At 39.6% G+C, this 20157-nt stretch overlaps 1 protein-coding gene across 1 annotated transcript; it reads left to right on the top strand.

The window, feature by feature from the left end:
* The first annotated feature begins 39 nt into the window (after nucleotides 1–39).
* gkup (glucuronokinase with putative uridyl pyrophosphorylase) lies at nucleotides 40–20124 on the top strand. The gene is made up of 23 exons (XM_014971446.2): nucleotides 40–201; nucleotides 1843–1949; nucleotides 2056–2100; nucleotides 2185–2338; nucleotides 2419–2490; nucleotides 8145–8233; nucleotides 8304–8460; nucleotides 9489–9566; nucleotides 10478–10569; nucleotides 10667–10772; nucleotides 10849–10928; nucleotides 11016–11084; nucleotides 11880–11940; nucleotides 12053–12069; nucleotides 12158–12215; nucleotides 12315–12407; nucleotides 13345–13405; nucleotides 13640–13753; nucleotides 14037–14094; nucleotides 16734–16802; nucleotides 17684–17747; nucleotides 17831–17902; nucleotides 19678–20124. Exons 1-23 carry the CDS (start codon nucleotides 145–147, stop codon nucleotides 19771–19773), a joined length of 1869 nt encoding a protein of 622 aa, XP_014826932.1. The 5' UTR covers nucleotides 40–144; the 3' UTR covers nucleotides 19774–20124.
* The last annotated feature ends 33 nt before the right edge of the window (nucleotides 20125–20157 follow it).

The raw sequence follows: 20157 nt of genomic DNA, 5'->3' as shown, positions 1-20157 counted from the left end.
TTTGTTAGCTTGAGTTGTAAACGGTGGTGTTTTAATTTGAAGGGTCCACCTGGAAGTATACTCTCTCTGTAAGGTTAGAGTTTTGGCGATCCTCGGTGGAATCTGCATTTTTAAAGCCTCACCAGAACGACCCGACCTGCATCCATGATCTGCATCCTGCTAGTAGCCGGCCACGGCACTGTCCTACAGACACAGATTAAGGTAAACTACCTCTGTGGTTTGTTGCAGAATAAGCAGTGCAAAGTTCACGTCCTTCACGAAAGTGCGAGCACTCTGCGAAGAACCGCGTTACAGAAAGTGGCGTTTAAACATCACCTACCGCCCTGGCTCCTATCGGTGTCTATTGATTCCTTCTTTTTGATACTTTCACGTTCGTACCCTCACAGCGGGACGTTCGGCTCTAAGTGATTTGGGAGTTGTGTAAGTTCTGGGAAGTGAAGCCATGTCCAGCGTCCCCTCTCTGCACTGCGCGGTTCTGCAGATCTCCGTAACAATGTAACGGGTGCAGGTCTTTTAAAAGTCGTAGTTCCGTTCGAGGAACAGCGTTTGTTACCTTTTCATTGTGCCGAATTTATGAGCTCAACCTCCCATTGAAATTAATATCAAGAACAATGTGACAGAAGTGTTGCTTTACCATAGTAAATGGGACAAACATAAAATGGGCCAGCTGAGTTAGGGGATTTGGCACGGAGATGGGGCAGCACTTCTGAGTACTTGTGCGAATTTAAACCAAGCTCCTCTGTGGCTTATGGAGAAAATCACACCGTAGGCAGTCAAAAGTGTTATTTATTCCCTTTATTATTCCTCTTTTGCACGTTGCCTGGGTTTTCTGTGTCAAACCTAAACCACTCAACTTTGATTGGCTTCTTGAAAAGTCTAAATTCTAACCACTGCTGGAGGCTGACCCATCAACCGGTCCAATAAGATAGTCAATCACAACATCACGAGTAGATAAATAATAAAAAGAAGATAAAATAATTTTTGGGGGGTAAAATATAAATAAATAAATAAATAATAATAATAATAATAATAACGAGACAATTATGAAATTGGCAGAAAATACCAAAAACTAATAATATAAATAACATACTAATTTCATCTGCAGCGATTTTCTTCTCCCCTGTTCCTTTTCTCTTTAATTGGTGTTGAAGGTCGGGGAGAATAAATGTGTTTTCAGTCTGGATTTAAACTGATCTACTAACTGAGAAAGCTTAACAGACTGGTTCCACAGAGAAGGCTCTGTCCTCTCTAGTCTTTAACCTGGCTTTAGGAACAGCCAGTAAAAGCTGGTCAGTTGACCTCAGGGCTCTGGATGGAGTATAGGGCTGCAAGAGTAGGACTCATTGAGTTTAGGCACTTAAAAACAATCAATAAACCTTATATTTTACCCCAAAAACAACAGGGAGCCAGTGAAGGGTGCATAAAACAGGGGTAATAGAGTCACGTCTGTTTGTTTGGTCAGCAAGACGGTCTGCAGCATGTTCTCCAGTTGCTCCAGGGAGTTCTGGTCCAACCCTAAATACAAAGAATTACAATAATCTAAACGCAGTGTATTTACACAAAATCACAAATGGGTGCATATTAGACACCCCTGTTCTAGTTTTTGAGCCTACAACTATTTTGGAATTTAAATGTTGATTCAAAAATGTTTTTAATTTCCTATGTCACTATTTTCTGATTGAACCAAAGCAATGGGAACCAGAACAAATAAAGAGTATTTGATGCCTGAATGGATTTATTCAAAAATAAAACCACAGTGAAGCAAAACCTGGACCATGAATGAGCTGGAAAGAAGACGAGATTGAGAGTAAAGCTTTGGGGAATCTTTGTTTCTTTGCCCAGAATGACGACACAGGTTTATACAGCCATCTGACCGGTGTACCCAAGGCTTTGCTTCCTGGGACTGGAGGGAAGAAGATTCTTGACTTCTGGTGGGAAACTGTCAACGTGTAAGTTTGACCGGCACCAAACATGAATTGTTCTAACACTATCAGATGTGGAATGTCCCAGTTAAGAGTTCAGAACCTTCTGTTGTCACCTGTTGCTTCTTTCTAGGCGGCAGCTCTTCACGGAGGTCTACCTGGTCACCAACGCAGACAAGTGAGTCGCAGAACCAAGCTGCTGTTGATCTGGACTTACTGCCTGAGTTTGCTGCTGCAAATCCTTTACCTCTCCTTTGATCAGGTACAAGCACTACGAGCGCTGGGCCACAGCTAACGACTTCCCAGTGGAGAACATAGTGAACGATGGCAGCACGACCCTGAAGGACCAGCTTGGGGCCGTGGCTGACCTGGAGCTCGTCATAAGGAGTCGCAAGCTGGATGATGACGTTGTTGTGGTACGAGGCAGACAGAATGTCGGTCATTCGGGTAGCACGGCGATGAACATTCAGCCTTTTCTTTCTCTGTGTTTGAGCAGATTGCTGGAGACATGCTGTGTGCTGATCAGAACTTTGATATCGCTCAAGTTATCCGCTTCTTCAGGTCCAAGGTGAGCTTCTATGAAGTGACTGGATATAAGAATTATTATGCTCTGCCTCAAATGAGCAGCTGCTCTCAAACCTGACAAGTTTAAACTAATGCTGCGTTCCAGTTACCGGGGAAGTCGGAACTCAGAGCTGGGTTTGACGTCAGTTCAACAGCGTTTAAGTTAAGAAGTCAGAATTGTCAAGTTGATTCTGACTATAATAGATTAATTTTGTAACTGTCCTCTTTCTTCTGGGATTTGGAGGGACATGAAGGACAAGATTAAATATAATATACCATCAGTTATCAGCTATGAAATAAAACGGTTCTGAAAGTTGTTGGAAAGTAATATTATGTTGTTTAGATCATTTTTACGTTACATAAGTCGAATCTGTTTAGCTATATTGTGTCTTTCTGTGAACATGTTGGTGTACAGATAAAAAAAATACTAGTATATATAACAAATGGGGGTTATTCTGAGACTTAAGTGTGTGACATAAGCTGTACCTTTGTATTAAAGGATCTAAAACTGTTTATTACAGGAATAAGTATATTGTCTAGAATGACAATGAAAATAACATGCACACAATGATTATTTTGAAGAAAGATCATATCTGGTGCTGTTTGGAAATGTTTAATAAATGTTTAAACAGAACAGATTCCAGGAGGATTAGTGAAGAACAGATTTGTTTCTGCCTCATCACTCCTACCTGCTCTATACTTTTTACAGGAAAATCAGCATCTGTTACACTGACACCAGTCCTGATGTGTGTAACACATGCTACAGTCACAATCTGTTCTGTGGAGATGTTGGCATCAGGGCTGCTGGCCCAAGCCTCCATGGAGACAAAGCAAAATTTTATTTTGGGGCCCTCTATATCTGCTATTAACGTGGATTGCTGCAAATCAACAGACGACTAGATCATTCGAACAACTGCTATAAACTCATTGCATCTCTGAATAGTGCTGTTTATGTTATGTCTTATATGCATATCATCTAGTGGTGGCAAAATCAACAAAAAAACTAGTATGCTCTGGACTTAAGATGGAGTACATGAACACATATTCATGATATGCTTTGATTTAAACTAATTTATCTTTGGTGAATTCCAGTACCGAAAAATTTATTTTATACCAGATGAGCCTCTCTCACCTGAGAATGTGAACCTGTACTGGGCTGATTCTGTGCCTTCAAATAATTTTAACAATGCTCCTGTAGAAGATTCATAACTTATAACTTATAAGTCTGAAACAGGAACAGGTCTGAAAAAACAGTCTGTGTGCTACATTCAAGAGACCGATTAATTTGATGCATCAAAGAGTGATGTCATCACTGCTGATGTCATTGTTACCATAAGAACTGAACATTCTAATGGTGCATTCACACCAAACACGTTTTGAGCGTCGGGTGAGTCTGGTTTATATTCAAAGTCTATGTGGAGTGTTGGATGCGCTAGATGTGTCAAACACTCCAAAAGGTTCAAGTTGCACCGTGCTAGACACTCGAAGCGCGCCGCAATGGCCTCCACATAGATTTTGAATGCAAACCAGATGCACCTGATGCTCGAAACGTGTTTGGTGTGAACGCACCAATACATGTCCAGTGTCACATTAGGTCCATCATATTAGGACCAAAGCCCAGTCCTAATATGATGGACTTTGGGTCAGGGTTAATGTTTAGAGGTAAGGTGCAAATTAAGTTTTAGTTAATGTTAGGGTTAGGAATAGACTAGTATTGGTTAGGGTTAGGGAAAATGTGTGGGTTAGGCAAAATCGCAACCACTAAAATTTTTATACAAGTGGCATACTGCAGCTTTAATTTCACTTAGGAGAGGGCAGGTCAGGAGGGACATGGGTAAGAGCTGCTGCTGACTTACTCATCTGTTAAGTGGTAAAAGGTACAAGGGACAAGTTAAATATATGAATATGTTGATAATTTTTTCCTTAATTCATTAAATGCTAGTGAAATGGAGGTAATCAGTAGTCTGTAGCTAAGCTAACTATGCTAAATGGTTGTTAATCTTACACAGTCTACCCACTTCTCGGAGAAAAACTGAGCTATAAATTGAGACTCTTGCCTTTTTCTCTCTATTTTATTTTATTTTTTTGCAAACTTGACTTTATTACTTTTCTTAGCAGCATAGTAACTGCCACAGTTGTTCATGTTTTCCACTATCTGCAGTGGAACAGCATCATGGTGAAGCGCTCCAAGCAGGAACAACCATTTCATGCAGGGGAAGCGGGGGTTCAGGGCATTTATGGATGTGTATTTTTTGATCTGGGAGAGGGAACATTAAATTTTTACTGCTAAAAACAATCTTTGAAAATACAATATGATTAATTTTGTAATTGACAGGGTCCCAATTTTTTTTTCAATTTCTATGAACAATAAATAAATAAATTAAATGTGGAGGGCACCCTGTTGGTCAGGGTCCCCAGAACTGTCATCACTATTCCCCCCTATACTTTGCCCGGGGTGATGACATCACTGCTGATGTCATTGACACAATTGGAACTGAACATTATGACCTCAGATATTGGTGCTGAGCAGGCAATTAAAAACTACAGTGATGGTGAAATATTGAGTTACTACAGAAGGCTGATCTGACATTTAGAAATATAGAAATGGCACCTTGACGGAATACTTAATACAGACAATATGGCAGATCAGCAAAAGAAGTAAGTACCAAATGACTCATGAAACTTGATACCTCTTAACTGACAATTACAATGGACTGTTGAAATGAGAGCATCACATACCCTACATAATAAAAGCCTTCATATTTTTTCACAAGTAATTGCTGTTTCGGGCATTATATGACAGGTTTAACCCAACCACTATTACACATGGGATTATTGTGCCCCTTTAAAATGAAGTTTACTGAAAATTTCAAAATAAAAGCCTCAATATTGCTCTCAAGTTAATGCACTGTCTTAGGCAGTGCACTAATATTAGTCTTTTCCATAAAATAAAAATCTCCCAGGCTGGTGCACTGCCTTGCGCAATATTCCTCCACTAGAGTGAGAAACGGAGTGGATTTCTGACCCCAAAACAGTTTTTAACTCGCCCTCACGCCCACAAATATCGCTCTGTTGGTATGAAAGTCGGTCATGATGACACCATCTCTCTCTCTCATTGCTGCTATATTACCGTGAATGAGGTACAGATATGAATTGCAGTACTATCAAAGATGAGGAATAGCCCTCTCGCACCCTTCAAACAGTTTTCGAATACGTCTCACGGTTCCTGAATGGGAAGGAGTTGTTCGGACTGCTTTTTCAGAGAAACTGACTGGGTGTCTCACAAAGATTGAATTCTTTCTCCACCTTTCTGTCTCACACACATGACAGTTGGCTGAGGGCAGAGCTGCGCTTTAGAACTACAATGATGGCTGAAGGTTAGAACTACATTAATGGCGGAACAATCAGTTACTAGAGAGGAGGGCTGGCAGTTTAGAACTACAATGATGGTGGAACTCTGAGTTACTACAGAAGGAGGCTGAGCAGAATGTTAGAACTACAGACATGGCAGAATGTTTTGGGCATTATTTATAACTGATTTAATCCAACCACTGTTAGTGAGAGGATTAGTGTAAGAGCCAAAAATGTCAGTTTGTAACATTGTTTATTATTGTGTATGTTGTTTGCATATTTAGATATTTTGTTAATAAGATTCCATTTCATTATGTTTTTGCAGAAAAGCGCCATCTAATGGACGTAATTGAAATTTTGTGAAAAGTGCTGTGTGTGTGTGCACTTTAGTTTACGAAAGGAAGTTGAATGTGGCGCATTCAACTGAGCTCTACACAGTTTTTGACTGTTGGGTTACTTTACATGTGGAATGCTGTGCAAGATTAAAGAATCATCTGTAACATCTGCTCAAAGAAAAGTAAAGTTCGTCAGACTTTGTATGGATGTTTTAAGTACTTCTTTAATTCACTGAAAGATGCACAAAGGCATATTGTGGGACAGAAACGCGTCAACTGAGAGCTAAGCTAATGAAGGTCAACGAAAGAAAACGGAAGCTTGTTAAACAATATAGTGGCTTACACTGAACCGTTTAAGCAGTCACTACAATTAGTGTAGACATTTAAAAATAAAGTTTACTGGAAATTTCAAAATAAAAGCCTAAATACTCCTCCTAAATATTCCGCCTTAGGCGGTGCTATTAGTCGGTGCACTACCCGCCTTTACTATCCTGCCGTTAATATCTTTGTCTCTCAGGTTAGTGCACTGCCTTGATGTGCAAGGCAGTGAATTACCATTAGCACAAACTTTAGCACAAATATTAGCACAAGCATTAGCATTTCACTGTCCCCCATTAGCATTAGCCTTTTCCCTAAAAAAAAAAAAAAGCTTTTAGCTATTTTTCTTATTTATTAGCCATGCTTAGTACACTGAATGGAGTATTGCCCCACATGCTACTGACAGCTTTTAGGCTAATGTTAGCAATTTGGCTCATTTTAACCTGTACACTAATTTCAACATCCTGAATGGCATAAGCCCGTCTTACTCAACATGCTTGTGACTCTCCACATGCTATTGAGTACATTGCAGCTTACTTTAGCATTGATGCTAATTTGTAACATCAGAACACTGGGTTCCAACCGACGGGCACACTTTGGCAGGCCCCGTTTAAATTTCTTCAGAAATTTTCTAGTTTTAAGCTTTACTTTTCATAATTAGCAAGCACCACTTTTAATTTGTTCAGTTTATAGTTGAAGTAGCTACACGGAAATGATTTTAGACGCACTTATACATCTGTGTCTGGTAAAATGTTTTTCTCCACATCTTATACTGTTGATGCGGGGAACAAGCGGCCATATTGAAACACAAAGTTGATCATAACTAGGGATGTCGGAGTCGCTCCCGCTGCAACCTCATCTTGTTTAATGTTAAACTGAAAACACAAAAAAGGAAAACGTAAAGAACGTGAATGAGTTCATTGGAAAACACCAAGTACACCCTTGCACATTCATTAGTATGGTAAATAGTTCGATACTTATTTGATTTATGAATCATCAGCAAGCTTAGCCTCTTCTTTAAAACATAGTTGTTGCTCTGCAGCAGATAGGTGTGTGTTGAAACAAGGCCATTGTGGTGAAAATCATCAGCAATGACCCTTTAGAAGCAGTTGTTGCTGTGCATCAGTCTCAGAAGTTCCAAATAGTCCATAATTCCACTGAGAGTTTATTCACGACTCAGCCAAACATATTTTAGACAAGTGTCAGTCTTCCCATTAGTTGATGTTCCAACAAATTGACCCCAAGGTTGGATCGTGCAATGCCAAGAGAAATCACAAAAAACCCAAGTGTTCCATCTCAGCCTGGACAGTTAAACAACCGGACAAGTTGAAAAAGACTAACAGGTGTGGCTTGTTTATAAAGGTTGTTTTATGGTGTTTTTTTTCTCTGAAGAATATGGCAGCATTACCTATGAAGTTGCTTTTTAAAGGACCACAAGACTTTTGCAAACGCATCCGTTGGACACAAGAGACCAGTGTGGGGACGTTTGACCATAGTGCAAAACCAAACCCAACATCTCAGCACAAGCTCCACAAACCAGTTGTGGTGGAGGGTAGTGATGTGGGTTTGGCAGTCAAAGGTCCTCCATTTTGGAGCAGTTGTTTATGTTCTGTTTGATTGTTGGTTTTTATTCATTCTCTTGTGTGTGTTTCAGCCTGGAGAGCTGATCATCTACTATGAGCTGGAGGAAGGTGAGCGGAGCAGCTCCAGGGGGATTGTGGAGGTCTGTCCAAAGACCCACAGGTGAGGATTGTTCTATGGACCTCAGCTTCCAGCTTCTTCCTGTTTTTAACCCATTCGGCTTCTGAACCAGGATAACTCGCTTCTTGGAGAAACCCGAGGAAGGACGGACAGTGTCCCGACTGGCCAGCGTGGTGTTCTACTGCGTCCGCAGAGACACGCTGTCCTACATGTCCGACTTTCTCAGCCTGCAGACTCGAACCACGGAGCGGACCTTTGGACTATTCTGGGTTCGTAGGTGATGTTCATTTGGTTGGTTTGTAGTTTTATTATGACTTCCTATTTTCACAGCATAAAAAGTTAAGTTCACTTCCTGTTGCACCACTTAGAACAAAACACCAACGTCTAAGTTCATTTATTCAATGTAAAAGGAACCACATGCTAAGAAATAATTAATTTAACAAAACACGAGTACCACAGTTGCTGCCATCCTGCTGTTAACATATTGAGCAAACCATTGTTTGCTCAATATGCAAACAATGGTTTGCATATTGAGCAAACCATTGCTCAATATGGTTTGAGCAATGGTTCAAACCATATTCTATCATGCTATCATGCTTCTATCATGCTTCTATCATGATAGAAGCATGATAGAAGCATGCTTCTATCATGCTTCATGATAGAAGCATGATAGAATGCTTCTATCATTAGAAGCATTCTAATGATAGAATGCTTCTATCATTATAGAATGATAGAAGCATTCTATCTTCTATAATAGTTGCTAGAAATTTTTTTTAACTCTATAGGGATATGTTTTTGGTTATTTAAAATATCCCTTTATTTAAGTAGACATGAAAAAACAAACATCACAAACAGGAAATAAAAACTTTTCTTCTGCATAAGCTATAAAAGAGGTTTAAACCAAGTGTTGCAGGACTCTTCCTGTTCTAACCAGGTCAACTCTTTAACTCTCAGTTCCTATAACTCGAATCTTATCAAGAACTGTTGGAGCTGCTTTTGTATTCAAACAGACCAAAAAGCTGTCCACACACACAGCAGCAGAAAGGGAAGTCATGTCCTCTGTGCGTGTGACTGCGTATGTATGTGTGCGTGTGTGTGCCTGTGCCTGCGTGTGTGTGTGTGCATGTGTGTGTGTTACCACATCTTCTCTGCACTGGTCACACGCCGGCTGCTGTGGGAAGAAACTTCTAGAGAAGTGTCACTTCAACCTGAGCCGCACTGTTTTCTGACTTCAGCTGTTTGTCGTGAAGTTAGGAAGAAGTGTTGACATGCTGTCCTGTCCCGCCTTTGTTCCCAGGAGTGGCTCATCAATGAGAAGCAGCTGGACGTGTTTGGAATGAAGCTTCCTACCGGCTTCCAGCTCATTGGACAAGTGGTTTGTATCTGTTCCTGGGATCTGAAACAGGTTTAACGTTGCGTCTCCCCACCTAACCCTCAGAACTGGAAAGCTCAAACTGCTGCATCCTAGGTGCACAAAGAAGCATAATCCCAGATCCTTCCTCTGAGCAGCTGTTAGACTTTATAACCATCACTTCTCCCAACAAACTTAAATTCAAAAACTTAAGGAAAAATTCTTGTAAATAGTCTGTTGCTTTTTTCTATGTAGAAATATACACATTTTGTATATCAATACATTTGTTTTGACTGAAGTATGCTTTAATATTATAATCTGTAAAAAAAAAAAATTGAGCTCCTTTGCTTATGTCACTTGCAAAAATACGCCACTTCCAGTCAGAAACAACCAATCAGAGCCTGGAGGAAGGTCTTAGCGCTGTCAATCACTCTTGTGTATGCGTTGCAAATGTTCCAGGAAGACTGTTTATCCGCCGTCATCGATGGCAAATCTAACTAGCCTGAGCATTTGAGCGTTCACCACAGGCTGGTGAACTAGCTGTAGCATAGCAACAAGCAAAGAAGAGGGTGCGAGCAGCGCTTACAAGAGAAAGATTGACGGCGCTTAAACCCTCCTCCTGGCTCTGATTGGTTGTTTCTGACTTGTATTTCTGCAGGTGGCAGTAGGAACAGAGAGGAGGCAGAGGAGCTTGATTTTTCTTTTTTATTCTTTTTTTCACGTTATCTGCCTTATATTAATCTGTGACGACATAGTGACAGTTTTAACAGATATGTTAATAAAACTATTTTTATAAATGCTACCTCAGTAATAGTAATTGATTTTTCTTTCTGTGCTAATGAACTCTGGGAAGATATCTAAGTAACGCTTAAACATTAAGAATTCAGTTATGATAAAGTTCCCAAAGCATCTGAGAAACTTCTTTATTTTGATAGGGCTTGTCAGACTACACAAAGTGGCTGACTCACTACTCCACCAAGAAACAGGACAACCCCGCTCAACCAATCACATGCCGCTCATATGCCAGGTAGGACAGCCAGGTGTGAAACGTCACTCTTTTCTTAGAATGTTAAAACTCATCAAGATGAAGTTCTTAATACAGATTTCCTCATCTTGAATCACAGGGTTGGATTAATGGGAAATCCCTCAGATGGTTTCAATGGGAAAACCATCGCCATGACCATCTCTAACTTTTGGGCTGAGGTTACTCTGGTGGAGAGTCAGATTCTGGTAACACGCCGTTTTCCATAGACCACCTTCACTGGCGGCACGTTGAATTGAAATGCTAACTCTTTGTGGTTTCCAGGCTTTAGTCCCTCACCCACTGAATGATCCCACAGAGTTTGGCAGTCTGCAGGATCTGTTCTGCATCAGCAGGAGGGAGGGGTGAGGGACCCTAGATATGGGCCAAGCTACAGGATGGCGTTGATCCCGTTCATACAAACAGTTCTGCTTCTGTTGTGAATTTTGCAGGTACCTGGGAGGTCTGCGGCTGCTGCAGGCTACGTGTAAGAAGTTCTACCAGTTCTGCTCCAAACGAGGGTGAGGCTGTTAGCTCCCTTATTCTGGTGGCGTTGTAAAGTTTGTCTAGTCTGGATTGCTTCAAATTCTGTTCGTTTTATATGTCTGTGTACTTATTTTCACTACATTCACCATTATTGGCACTTCCATGGAAGGACAAATATCTGATTTATTTAATTTCCCTTTGGAATCAATAAAATATTTTAAATTTAGTTTTGTTTTGAATTTCAAGTAGTAAAAAGTCCATTTTTAAACATAGTTGAAATAAGAATCACACTTCACTTTGGATTAAACTATTTCTGTGTCACCGATTAATTCACAAATAATTAAAATCAACAGCTCAGAACGTTTCTTTCCATTTATCAATTTTTATTATTAATGTTTTCTCACGTAACCATTTCATAATTTTCTTGTTTTTTTAATTTACATAAAGTATAAATAAACAAAATGATCAGCACTACATTTAACAAGAAAACTCAGCTCTGCATCCATCATGCTTTTTCTTAAGCTAGCAGCCAAGCTAAGCTAACTGCTAAGCTTTGCTGTGCTAACCTGTCCCAGACTGTTGTTGCTATACAGCATCTGCTGTTAAAGCATAAAACAGCTTGTCAAATTCATAAAATAATGTAATCCAACCAAAGCACAGAAACTTCATATTTGTTTTACAGAGTTCTGAAAACGACATAAAACATGTTTGCTGCTCAGACCTCCTGGAAGAAAATTCTCAAAATTACTGATAACATTTTCCTCTTATTCATTGAACTTCTTTTTTAGCATTGCTACACTCAGTTCTTATTTGACTTTCTTTTGCTGCAGCATTGCTTTAACGAAGCAGAACTTCACCCTGAAGTATGACACCAACATTCCTCGGCAAGTGGTGAGGATCGGTACAGACAGACGGAACAACTGGTGCTTCACTGCATGATTAGCACCGGTTATGTAGCAACATGTTCAGTTGTTCTGATGAAACCCTTTCTCTTTCTGTTTAGGGCCTAGCTGGAAGCAGGTATATAGTTTGTTTCCCACATATTCCTATTTAATCATTTTCATTCTGAGCAGAATAAATACTTTCTACTATCATTCTACCATCTCAGTGCCATAGTTTCAGCTACTCTGAAGTGTCTCATGGAGTTCTACAACATCACTGACGATGTAAGAGCATAAAACCACGACCGCTCTTATCCTGCTTATCAGATGGATTAGAGCAGACTGCTGAGTTTTACTCTACTTTCTTTTTTTGTTGTTTTGAAGGATCTTCCCAAACCGATCCGAGCCAACTTCATCCTGAGTGTGGAGACCGATGAGCTGTTCATCACGGCTGGCCTGCAGGACAGAGTGGTGCAGGTCAGTGAACCCCCGGTGAAATTTTTGAAATCAGTTATTTACAAGAGAAGGATTAGGGAATTTTCGACAGTAATGGTGAAAAGAATGTAAACCCTCTGTCAATTCTGATATTGATCTGATAAAATTTTCCTAAATATATTTTAACTCAAGTGAAAAAAACCCACCACACCAATATCATCTTGTCATTATTTATTAAGCCCACAGATGAAGCCAAAATGGAGAATCATACATGTGTACAAAATATATAAAAATCTAAAACTTTAGGTTTTTATGTAGATGAATAGGCTGATCTTGACTTCAAACAGAAGATACTCAGTGATCTGCTGCGGACAGCGTTCAGGAAGTGAAGTGGTCAACAGTAAACTGGGAGCAGGCTTCTGTTTTCTCCAGATTCTCCATTTCATTTACTCCTGAAGATGGATCTCAAATCTGGGAATAACATTGCTTCCAAGTTTTTCTATATTCCAATAGCAGCTTGGGAAAAGCAATAGGATTCACTAATTATGTGGCCAGGCTAACAGTTAACAAGACTAGCTAATAACAATGTGTTTCTCTGGATATTAGATGCATTCAAACACTAAAGAAACATCTTGTGTGGATTTTATGCCAAAGTGTGTGTTTTTTAATAATCCAAATGGTTGCGGATATAGCTCGAACTTTATCTACCTGGAATTCCAATTTTTTTTTTTTTCCTGCTTATTTTTCCAATTTTGAACTTAGAAGCTGTGCTCAGTGCAGCTAAGCTACTTCTTTTCATCAAAGCAGCAGTACCACTTATTTAAAATGTTTTTGTTTCATACGAACTGAAAGGTACTGCCGTTTCTAAGTGTCTGCCAGTATGGTAGTTGTTATATAATGAAGTGGGACTTGTTCTAAGAGGTTTGAGAACCTGTTTGGAACAACACTGACAGGAAACATGGTCCCTCTGTCCTTGCAGGTGTATGAAGGTTTGGTCTACATGGATTTCAGCAAGAAGCTCATGGATGAGCAAGGCTACGGTACTAATGTCAATAAGTAAACAGATGAAATGTGGTAGTTTCATAAAACGGTTTTAGACACAGAATATAACTTTGAATATAATTTACTTTTAACTACTGCATTATGTAATGTATCCTTATGTCATGTTGTAAGAGTTGCTGTTGCCGTTGCTGTTTGGCTCGTTGTCAGGTGGATCTTGAAGGAACAAGGTGCTGCAGTGGATAATTCTTCCTGTGGGGTTTGTCCTCTCTCAGGGAACTACGCTTCTATGGACATGAGTGACCTTCCACGGTTCTGGCTGGCCTACCTGAGTGACCCCAGCGACTCTGGACGTATCCATAGCAACATCCGGCAGCGTTGGCTCAGCGGTGCGTCTTCCAGTCCAACAGCTTGTGTGTGGTTGTTTGGAGTAGGAGGGGAATGACTCTCGTCTCTTAAGGCGCTTTTTGAATACTGATTTATAAAAGACCAGTAAAGTTTGGCATGCTTGTATTTCCTACAGAAAGTAAGCTGCCAAACTGAATGTTTTTTTTTAACCATTCCTTGACTTTATTGTTTTAAGTTCAAACAATACTACTTTGAGAACCTTTAAACTGAAAACCCCTTTGCTGCTCTTCTTGAACTGCTTTCATATTGGTTGTCTACCTGCAGGGGAACCAGTGGTTGTCGAGGCCATGAAGACCTTTGCTGAGCTCACAGACCAGGCGAGGTAGGTCCTCACCAAAAAATCCTAAGTATTGGAAGAAGTGTTTGCCACTCAAAATCTAAAGATTATTATTTTCTGTCCTGTAAATAACTTATGATATGGTATAGGGCATTACATTATTTCTTTATGAAATCAAAATTTTTAAGCTCCGATTGGGGGAAGAAGTTTCAGCTAGGATGTCACATAAAGTTACAGTAATGACTCAGACTGGTGCCTCACTATACTTTATCTTAAACTCCAATCTGGTACTGATATTAGAAATGATGAATGATAGCTGCAGTAATAAGCTGCTGATTTGCATTTTTTTGGTATATTGAATCACATAAGTCACACACCATGAATTCAGCTGTACTGTACTCTTGCTCTCGATGAAGGCGAACGCTTCTTTCCTCTGCTTCCTCCCTGCCCATGCCTGCCCTGGTTTCTCTGTTTTTGTCCCGTCTTTTTCTATATTTTTGGAGCCTTTCTTTGCACATCCTCCAAATCTACAAATTATGGATCTGGTCAACTGATCTCTCAGGAGAGCCCTCTTGTCCTGCGGGGACACAACCGGCAGGATTCACCCTGGATTTATTCATAACAGGATTTCTGTTGTTTGGAGCTTGTGGATTCCTGGCTTGTCGACAAATTTGTGACTGACTTGGCCAAACTAGTGAACACTCAGACTGTTGGTGTGGACAGAGACGAGGACTCTAAAACTCACCAACAGGATGGAATCCATCTTGGAGAAGTTGCTAGTTTCGGTTCAGTGGAACGACCAAACTAATTTGGATGATTGGGAACTGAGATGTATCGGAGAGACTTTTGGGAAGATTGAAATTTATAATCTTGCCGACCTAAGACATTCTGTTTCTGAATTGGCTTTCCCCATGTGGCCTTGGAAGGGCTGCATATTTCTAATCTCCTTAAAGATATGTAAACACAACGCTCTTCCCTCCTCACCCCCTCCTGTATCCATGGAGTTGCGAAGCTGAACGCTCCTAAGGACATCATGTCTTGATTACAACATCTTTATCGGACTTTGCCAGGGGCTCACTAACGTGGTTTCATGGCTCTTTGACGTCATCGCCTTCACTCGTGTCTTTGTTTTGCCAATTGTTTTGTCTGAATGTTGCCATTTGCCCTAATGTGTCCTTTCCTCTTTTTTGTTTTAGGTGAAGTACCCCCTATTTAACCCAGAAAAGGATTATTTTAGTTTATTAGTAATATCAGAAATTGTGGAGTACGCACTATTTAGGTCAATATTATACAGCCCAGAAATAGAATCAGAATCAGAATTAGAATTAGAATAACTACGAACTTGGAATCCAGAAATACTTAACAGGAACAGTCACTGCTTAGTTTATATTACTTTTAACCCAGAAAAGGATTTAGAACGAACTTAGAATTGTGGAGTACTCACTTTAACCCAGAAAAGAAATTAGATCAGTCATTCTTTAGCCTATTTTTATCAGAAACTGTAGAGTACTCACTATTTAGAAATGGAATTAGGTACTTAGCAACCCTGAACAGGAGCACTTAGTTTACACACTTTAGAACAACATTAGATTAGTTTTCTTTCCTCTTTTTTCTTTCCTTTGGTTTGTTATTTTGTTTGTATTTCCCTTTAATTCATGTAAAGCACTTTGAATTACCGTGTTGCTGAAAATGTGCTACATAAATACAATTACCTTACCTTACTGGAACAACACATAATTAAGATTAAGTTTCCAATATACTTTCTTGGAATCACATGATATCAATGAGTTGACATGACACATTGGTAAACGATCAGCAAGACGATAATAATGTCAAATGTTTACTTTTTAACAATGGATCAGAAAAAAATTGTTTAGAAATTCTGTTTAGATTTTTGAATTTGGTAAATTTTCTTTGGATAATTTTTGAGTGCTGTGTGGGTAAGAACGCTAACCTAATTTCAAACAACATATTTTTAGTAATTTGGTCCAGGGTGTCTTCAGGTAACTTTATACAGCTTCTTTTTGACTATTTGGGACAGAATATTTAAGGTGTTTTAAACGCTGTGCTTCAAATAACATGGAACTGAATATTTAAGGTAAAATGGGGCAGAGTTTTTATGGTTATTAATAACAGTGTATTCTAGGCTTTAAGGAATGGTGTGGTTTAAGTAAAGTGGGACTAAATTTTAAGGTAAGTTAGCATAGCATGTTTCAGATCATTTGAACATCTCACTTAAGGTAATTTGGGACAGAATATTTATGATAATTCAGCATATTTTAGTTTTTTGGGAACAGGGTGTTTCTATTAAAGTGGGGCTGAGTATGTGAAGTAATTCAGGAGTATTTATGGTAATTCTTGACAGTATATTTTAGTTTTTTTAAAAACAAAATTAATGTAGGACTGAATATTTCACAGTGAAGAAAAGTCATCCTCATTGTGATAATAACTACATCCGATCATGTTTATGCACATGACGTATGACAAACATGTAGAGAGAAATGTGTTGTTCCTGGATTCTGTTGGTGATGGTATGTTAGCAGTTTGCTCAGTGAGAAGCAATAAACAAATCTCACTTGTTTTCTGACTTTTAGCTTCAGCGTGGATAAGTCGGGTCTGAGCTCATTTATAGATCCAAACTCAGACCTGAGGACTTTTTTTTGTTGATGTTTTTCTTTCATCAGGTCAGCGATTAAAGAGAGAGACTGGACTCGTCTGGCCCAACTGATGGACCAGAACTTTGAGCTGCGCAGGTAACCCGGGTTCTCTGGCCTCCTATACAGTGTTTGTCACATCTGCAGGAGACTCTTAGCATGCTGTTACTATGCAAAGATGCAATAGGCAGCGTTCTTTATAAGAAACTGATTCTATTGGGATTTTATGTGCTTGACCAACATAAAGTAGCTCATATCTGTAAAATGGGAGAAAAACAATATTCACATTTTTGCTACAATAAACATATGAATATGTGTGCTTTTGTATTCACCCAGTTTAATACTCCTAAATAAAATCAAATTCTACCATTTCTATTTGGAGCTAATGGGAAGAGTCCACCTGTGTGATGTAAAGTGTGTGTAACTGCAGCTGGTGTGTGAGGACCTGAGGTTCACCAGAGAACTGAAGCAAACAGGATTATGAAGCAACAAACTTTAAACGTAGCCATGGAGTTCAGTTTAATCCGTCTCCTGAAAACGGAAAGTCAATATTTGTAAAACTGATATTGAAGTATAACTTCACAAGATGCTCAATATTCCTCATTTTTTTAAATTATTTTCATATAGGAATGATCATGAAATTGTTACTTCATTCTATTAGTATTAAAACTATCATGGTGTTACTACTTTTTTCTTGTATTATTACGACTTTATTCATGTAGTATGACATTATTCTCTTATTATTATGGCTTACTATCATATTACTTTTTTCTCTCAATATTATGACTTTATCTTTGTAATTTAATTTCTTTTTTCTTAGCCTGGCTCTTGTACTAATCCGTTGTAGTGTTATTTCATTATGATAGATGATCTTCTACATCATATCAAAGTGAATATTTGTTACTTTCTAATATTTGTTGTTTTCTAAATAAATGCTTAGATTCTACAGCTGCCTGATCTGATAGTAATGTGGTTTCCAGGTCTATCTACACTGATGACTGTCTGGGTCCTGGGAACCTCAGGATGGTTCAGCTGGCGAGGCAGGTGGGTGTTAGGAGGTGAAAACTGAACTCCCTCAAGAGCACCCACCGTACATTTATTAATGAACACTTTGTCTGATCTGACAGTTTGGCTCAGCAGTGAAGCTCCCCGGCAGTGGGGGGGCCGTGGTGGGCCTGTGTCTGGACCAGGTCAGGCTGGTAAGGCTGTTCTCCTTTACTCTGAGGACTGAAGCTCATTTTTTAATTGTTGAACAGAAAATGGTTCAAGTTGACGAAGGCAACAAATAATTCACACAAGGACCAAATCCTCCCATCCATTGTCTATACCCACTTATCCTACATGGAAAGAACCCTCAGCTAAAGGAGGGACGTCCATTTCTCCACAATTACAGCTGAGGATGATTGAACTGTTTGACTTTGTCACATTGTAGCAATATTAAAAAGCTTTTAGATGTGCCTCAGCTGCACCACCTGAATAGATTAATTAGGTCATTAGCAGGCCTCTACACAAGAAGGAGGTAATTAACCATTTCATTCCAGTGTTTTGTACCTGTGGCACATCTAAAAACTGCAGGATAGTGGCCCTTGAGGACTGGAGTTTCACACCCCTGCAATAGTGTTAGCTCTGTAGCCCAGCTAGTTGCTTACAGAAGCTAGAAAAGTAAAATGATGTTGTTTGCCATGAAGCTAATTATTGTTAAGTAATTTTAAAAGCCGTCTTCACTGTGGGTGCGACTTTAGTACTGCTAGTTAATAATCACCATTTTCGTCAATTTGGTAAAAACTCAGGCGATGATGTGTCATGAAGGAAGGACGGGCGAGATATCAGTAAGAGACGTCTAGACGTCTGGTTCCTCCAGTTTCAAAATGCCTGAAGGTTCTGAGGTCATCTGGTCAAAGAGTTATATTAGAAACATGAGAATGTCCAGACGCCACGCTGTCCAGGAACTGGAGGGAGACGTGTCCCAGAGATGAGCATGTTAAGAGTATGAAAAGAGCAGAACAACAGCAAAAGATCTTGTGAAGATGCTGCTGATGCTGGTAACAGACTGGTTATCCACAGTGAAGTGTCCTGCACAAACATGGGCTGAAGGGCCGCTCAGACAGGAAGAAGTCATTGCTCCTAAAGTGGCATAAAAAACACAGATTGCACTTTGCAAAAGCACTCAGGGACAGAAACCGTAACTTATGGAGACGTGCCAAATTGAAGTGGCCTAAATGGCCATCATCACATTTGGAGGAGAAATGGAGAAGCTTACAGCCTGAGGACGGGGCTGGCAGCGTCATTTTGTGTAAGTGTTTTATTGCAGGAGGAAGTCATAAAGAAAGAACATCTTGTGGTAACATGGAAGCAAAATCTCAATAAATTAAGAAGGAAGTTAAAATTTGGGCACAAATGAATTTTCCAAATGCACGATGACCCTGACATAGGAAGTCAAAGGTTGAAAGCCATGTGCAAGCAATTGAGCATACAAACCTGACTCAGGTACAGCCGCTCTGTCAGGAGGAATGTGCTGAAATACCAGCTAACTATTATCTGAAGCTTCTAAAGGAAAAACAAACCAAAACATTTGACCCAGTTCTTATAATTTATTAGTAAATTCTACCAAATACTTGGGAACGTATGAAAAGTTTTTATTAAATTCTCTTATTCTTCTGATTTATATGACCTAAAACAGGAACAGGTATAGTCTGATTTAATATCAGACAGAGAGAGGTTTAATGTCTGTGTCAACCTTGCATCCCATTGTGATATTCAAATGTGATTCATCAAACCCAACAACGAATGCAACGTTTAAAGACCCTGTCATAGTCTGGAAGAGAAACACTGACAATTATGACTCCTTGATATATTTTATATCCGTAAAACAACAACACAGCCTTGTGTGATGGGCTGTGTGTCCTGGGTTCTATGTTGATGTGTGAGGCCACTGCGCCTCTGTGTCTGATGCAGTCTCTTTTTTTGCCACTAGGTGGAGATGAGGCAGGCTTTCCAGGAGGCAGGCTGCGTCTTCTGTGTCATCTCACCGTACATCCCATCTGCCAGCTCCGTTGGAGGCCTTCACTAACCTGACCCAGCTCACTGCTGATCAGTACAAGAAATGTTCCACTGCACAACACCATTTAGCAGAGTAGCAGTCCCGTTGTTAGGCCCAGCACACTCTGGTTGGCCGTATTGTAACAATGAGCAGCAGATCATGATCCACGCTTGGAAATGAATTAAACTAATAGTTAATGAGGCTCCCAGTGTCTCTGCATCTAGAATAAAAAACAAGTTGCACAGCTAGGGGGGGGAAATTAGGTGGAGTTGGTGAAATTATCAGCAGCAACAATGTAAAATTATGTAATTATTTTCTATAATGTGAGATATATTTTTAGAAGTTATAATTTTATACTGAAATTAAAAATACATAATACCATGCTGTGTTTTCTTGTGTCCTTTCTAAAGATGG

This window comes from Poecilia mexicana, unplaced genomic scaffold (genome assembly GCF_051168715.1).
Source record: "Poecilia mexicana isolate PSO_F unplaced genomic scaffold, ASM5116871v1 scaffold_13, whole genome shotgun sequence".
NCBI classification, from domain to species: domain Eukaryota; kingdom Metazoa; phylum Chordata; class Actinopteri; order Cyprinodontiformes; family Poeciliidae; genus Poecilia; species Poecilia mexicana.
Note: the sequence above shows the minus strand (reverse complement) of the source record. Positions and strands in the feature narration are given on the sequence as shown.

Coding starts and splice junctions, on each gene's coding strand:
- gkup (XM_014971446.2), top strand. CDS start 145: ATGATCTGCATCCTGCTAGTAGCCGGCCACGGCACTGTCCTACAGACA. Junction 2,339..2,418: donor TGGATGATGACGTTGTTGTG/GTACGAGGCAGA, acceptor GTGTTTGAGCAG/ATTGCTGGAGACATGCTGTG. Junction 13,754..14,036: donor CCGGCAGCGTTGGCTCAGCG/GTGCGTCTTCCA, acceptor GTCTACCTGCAG/GGGAACCAGTGGTTGTCGAG.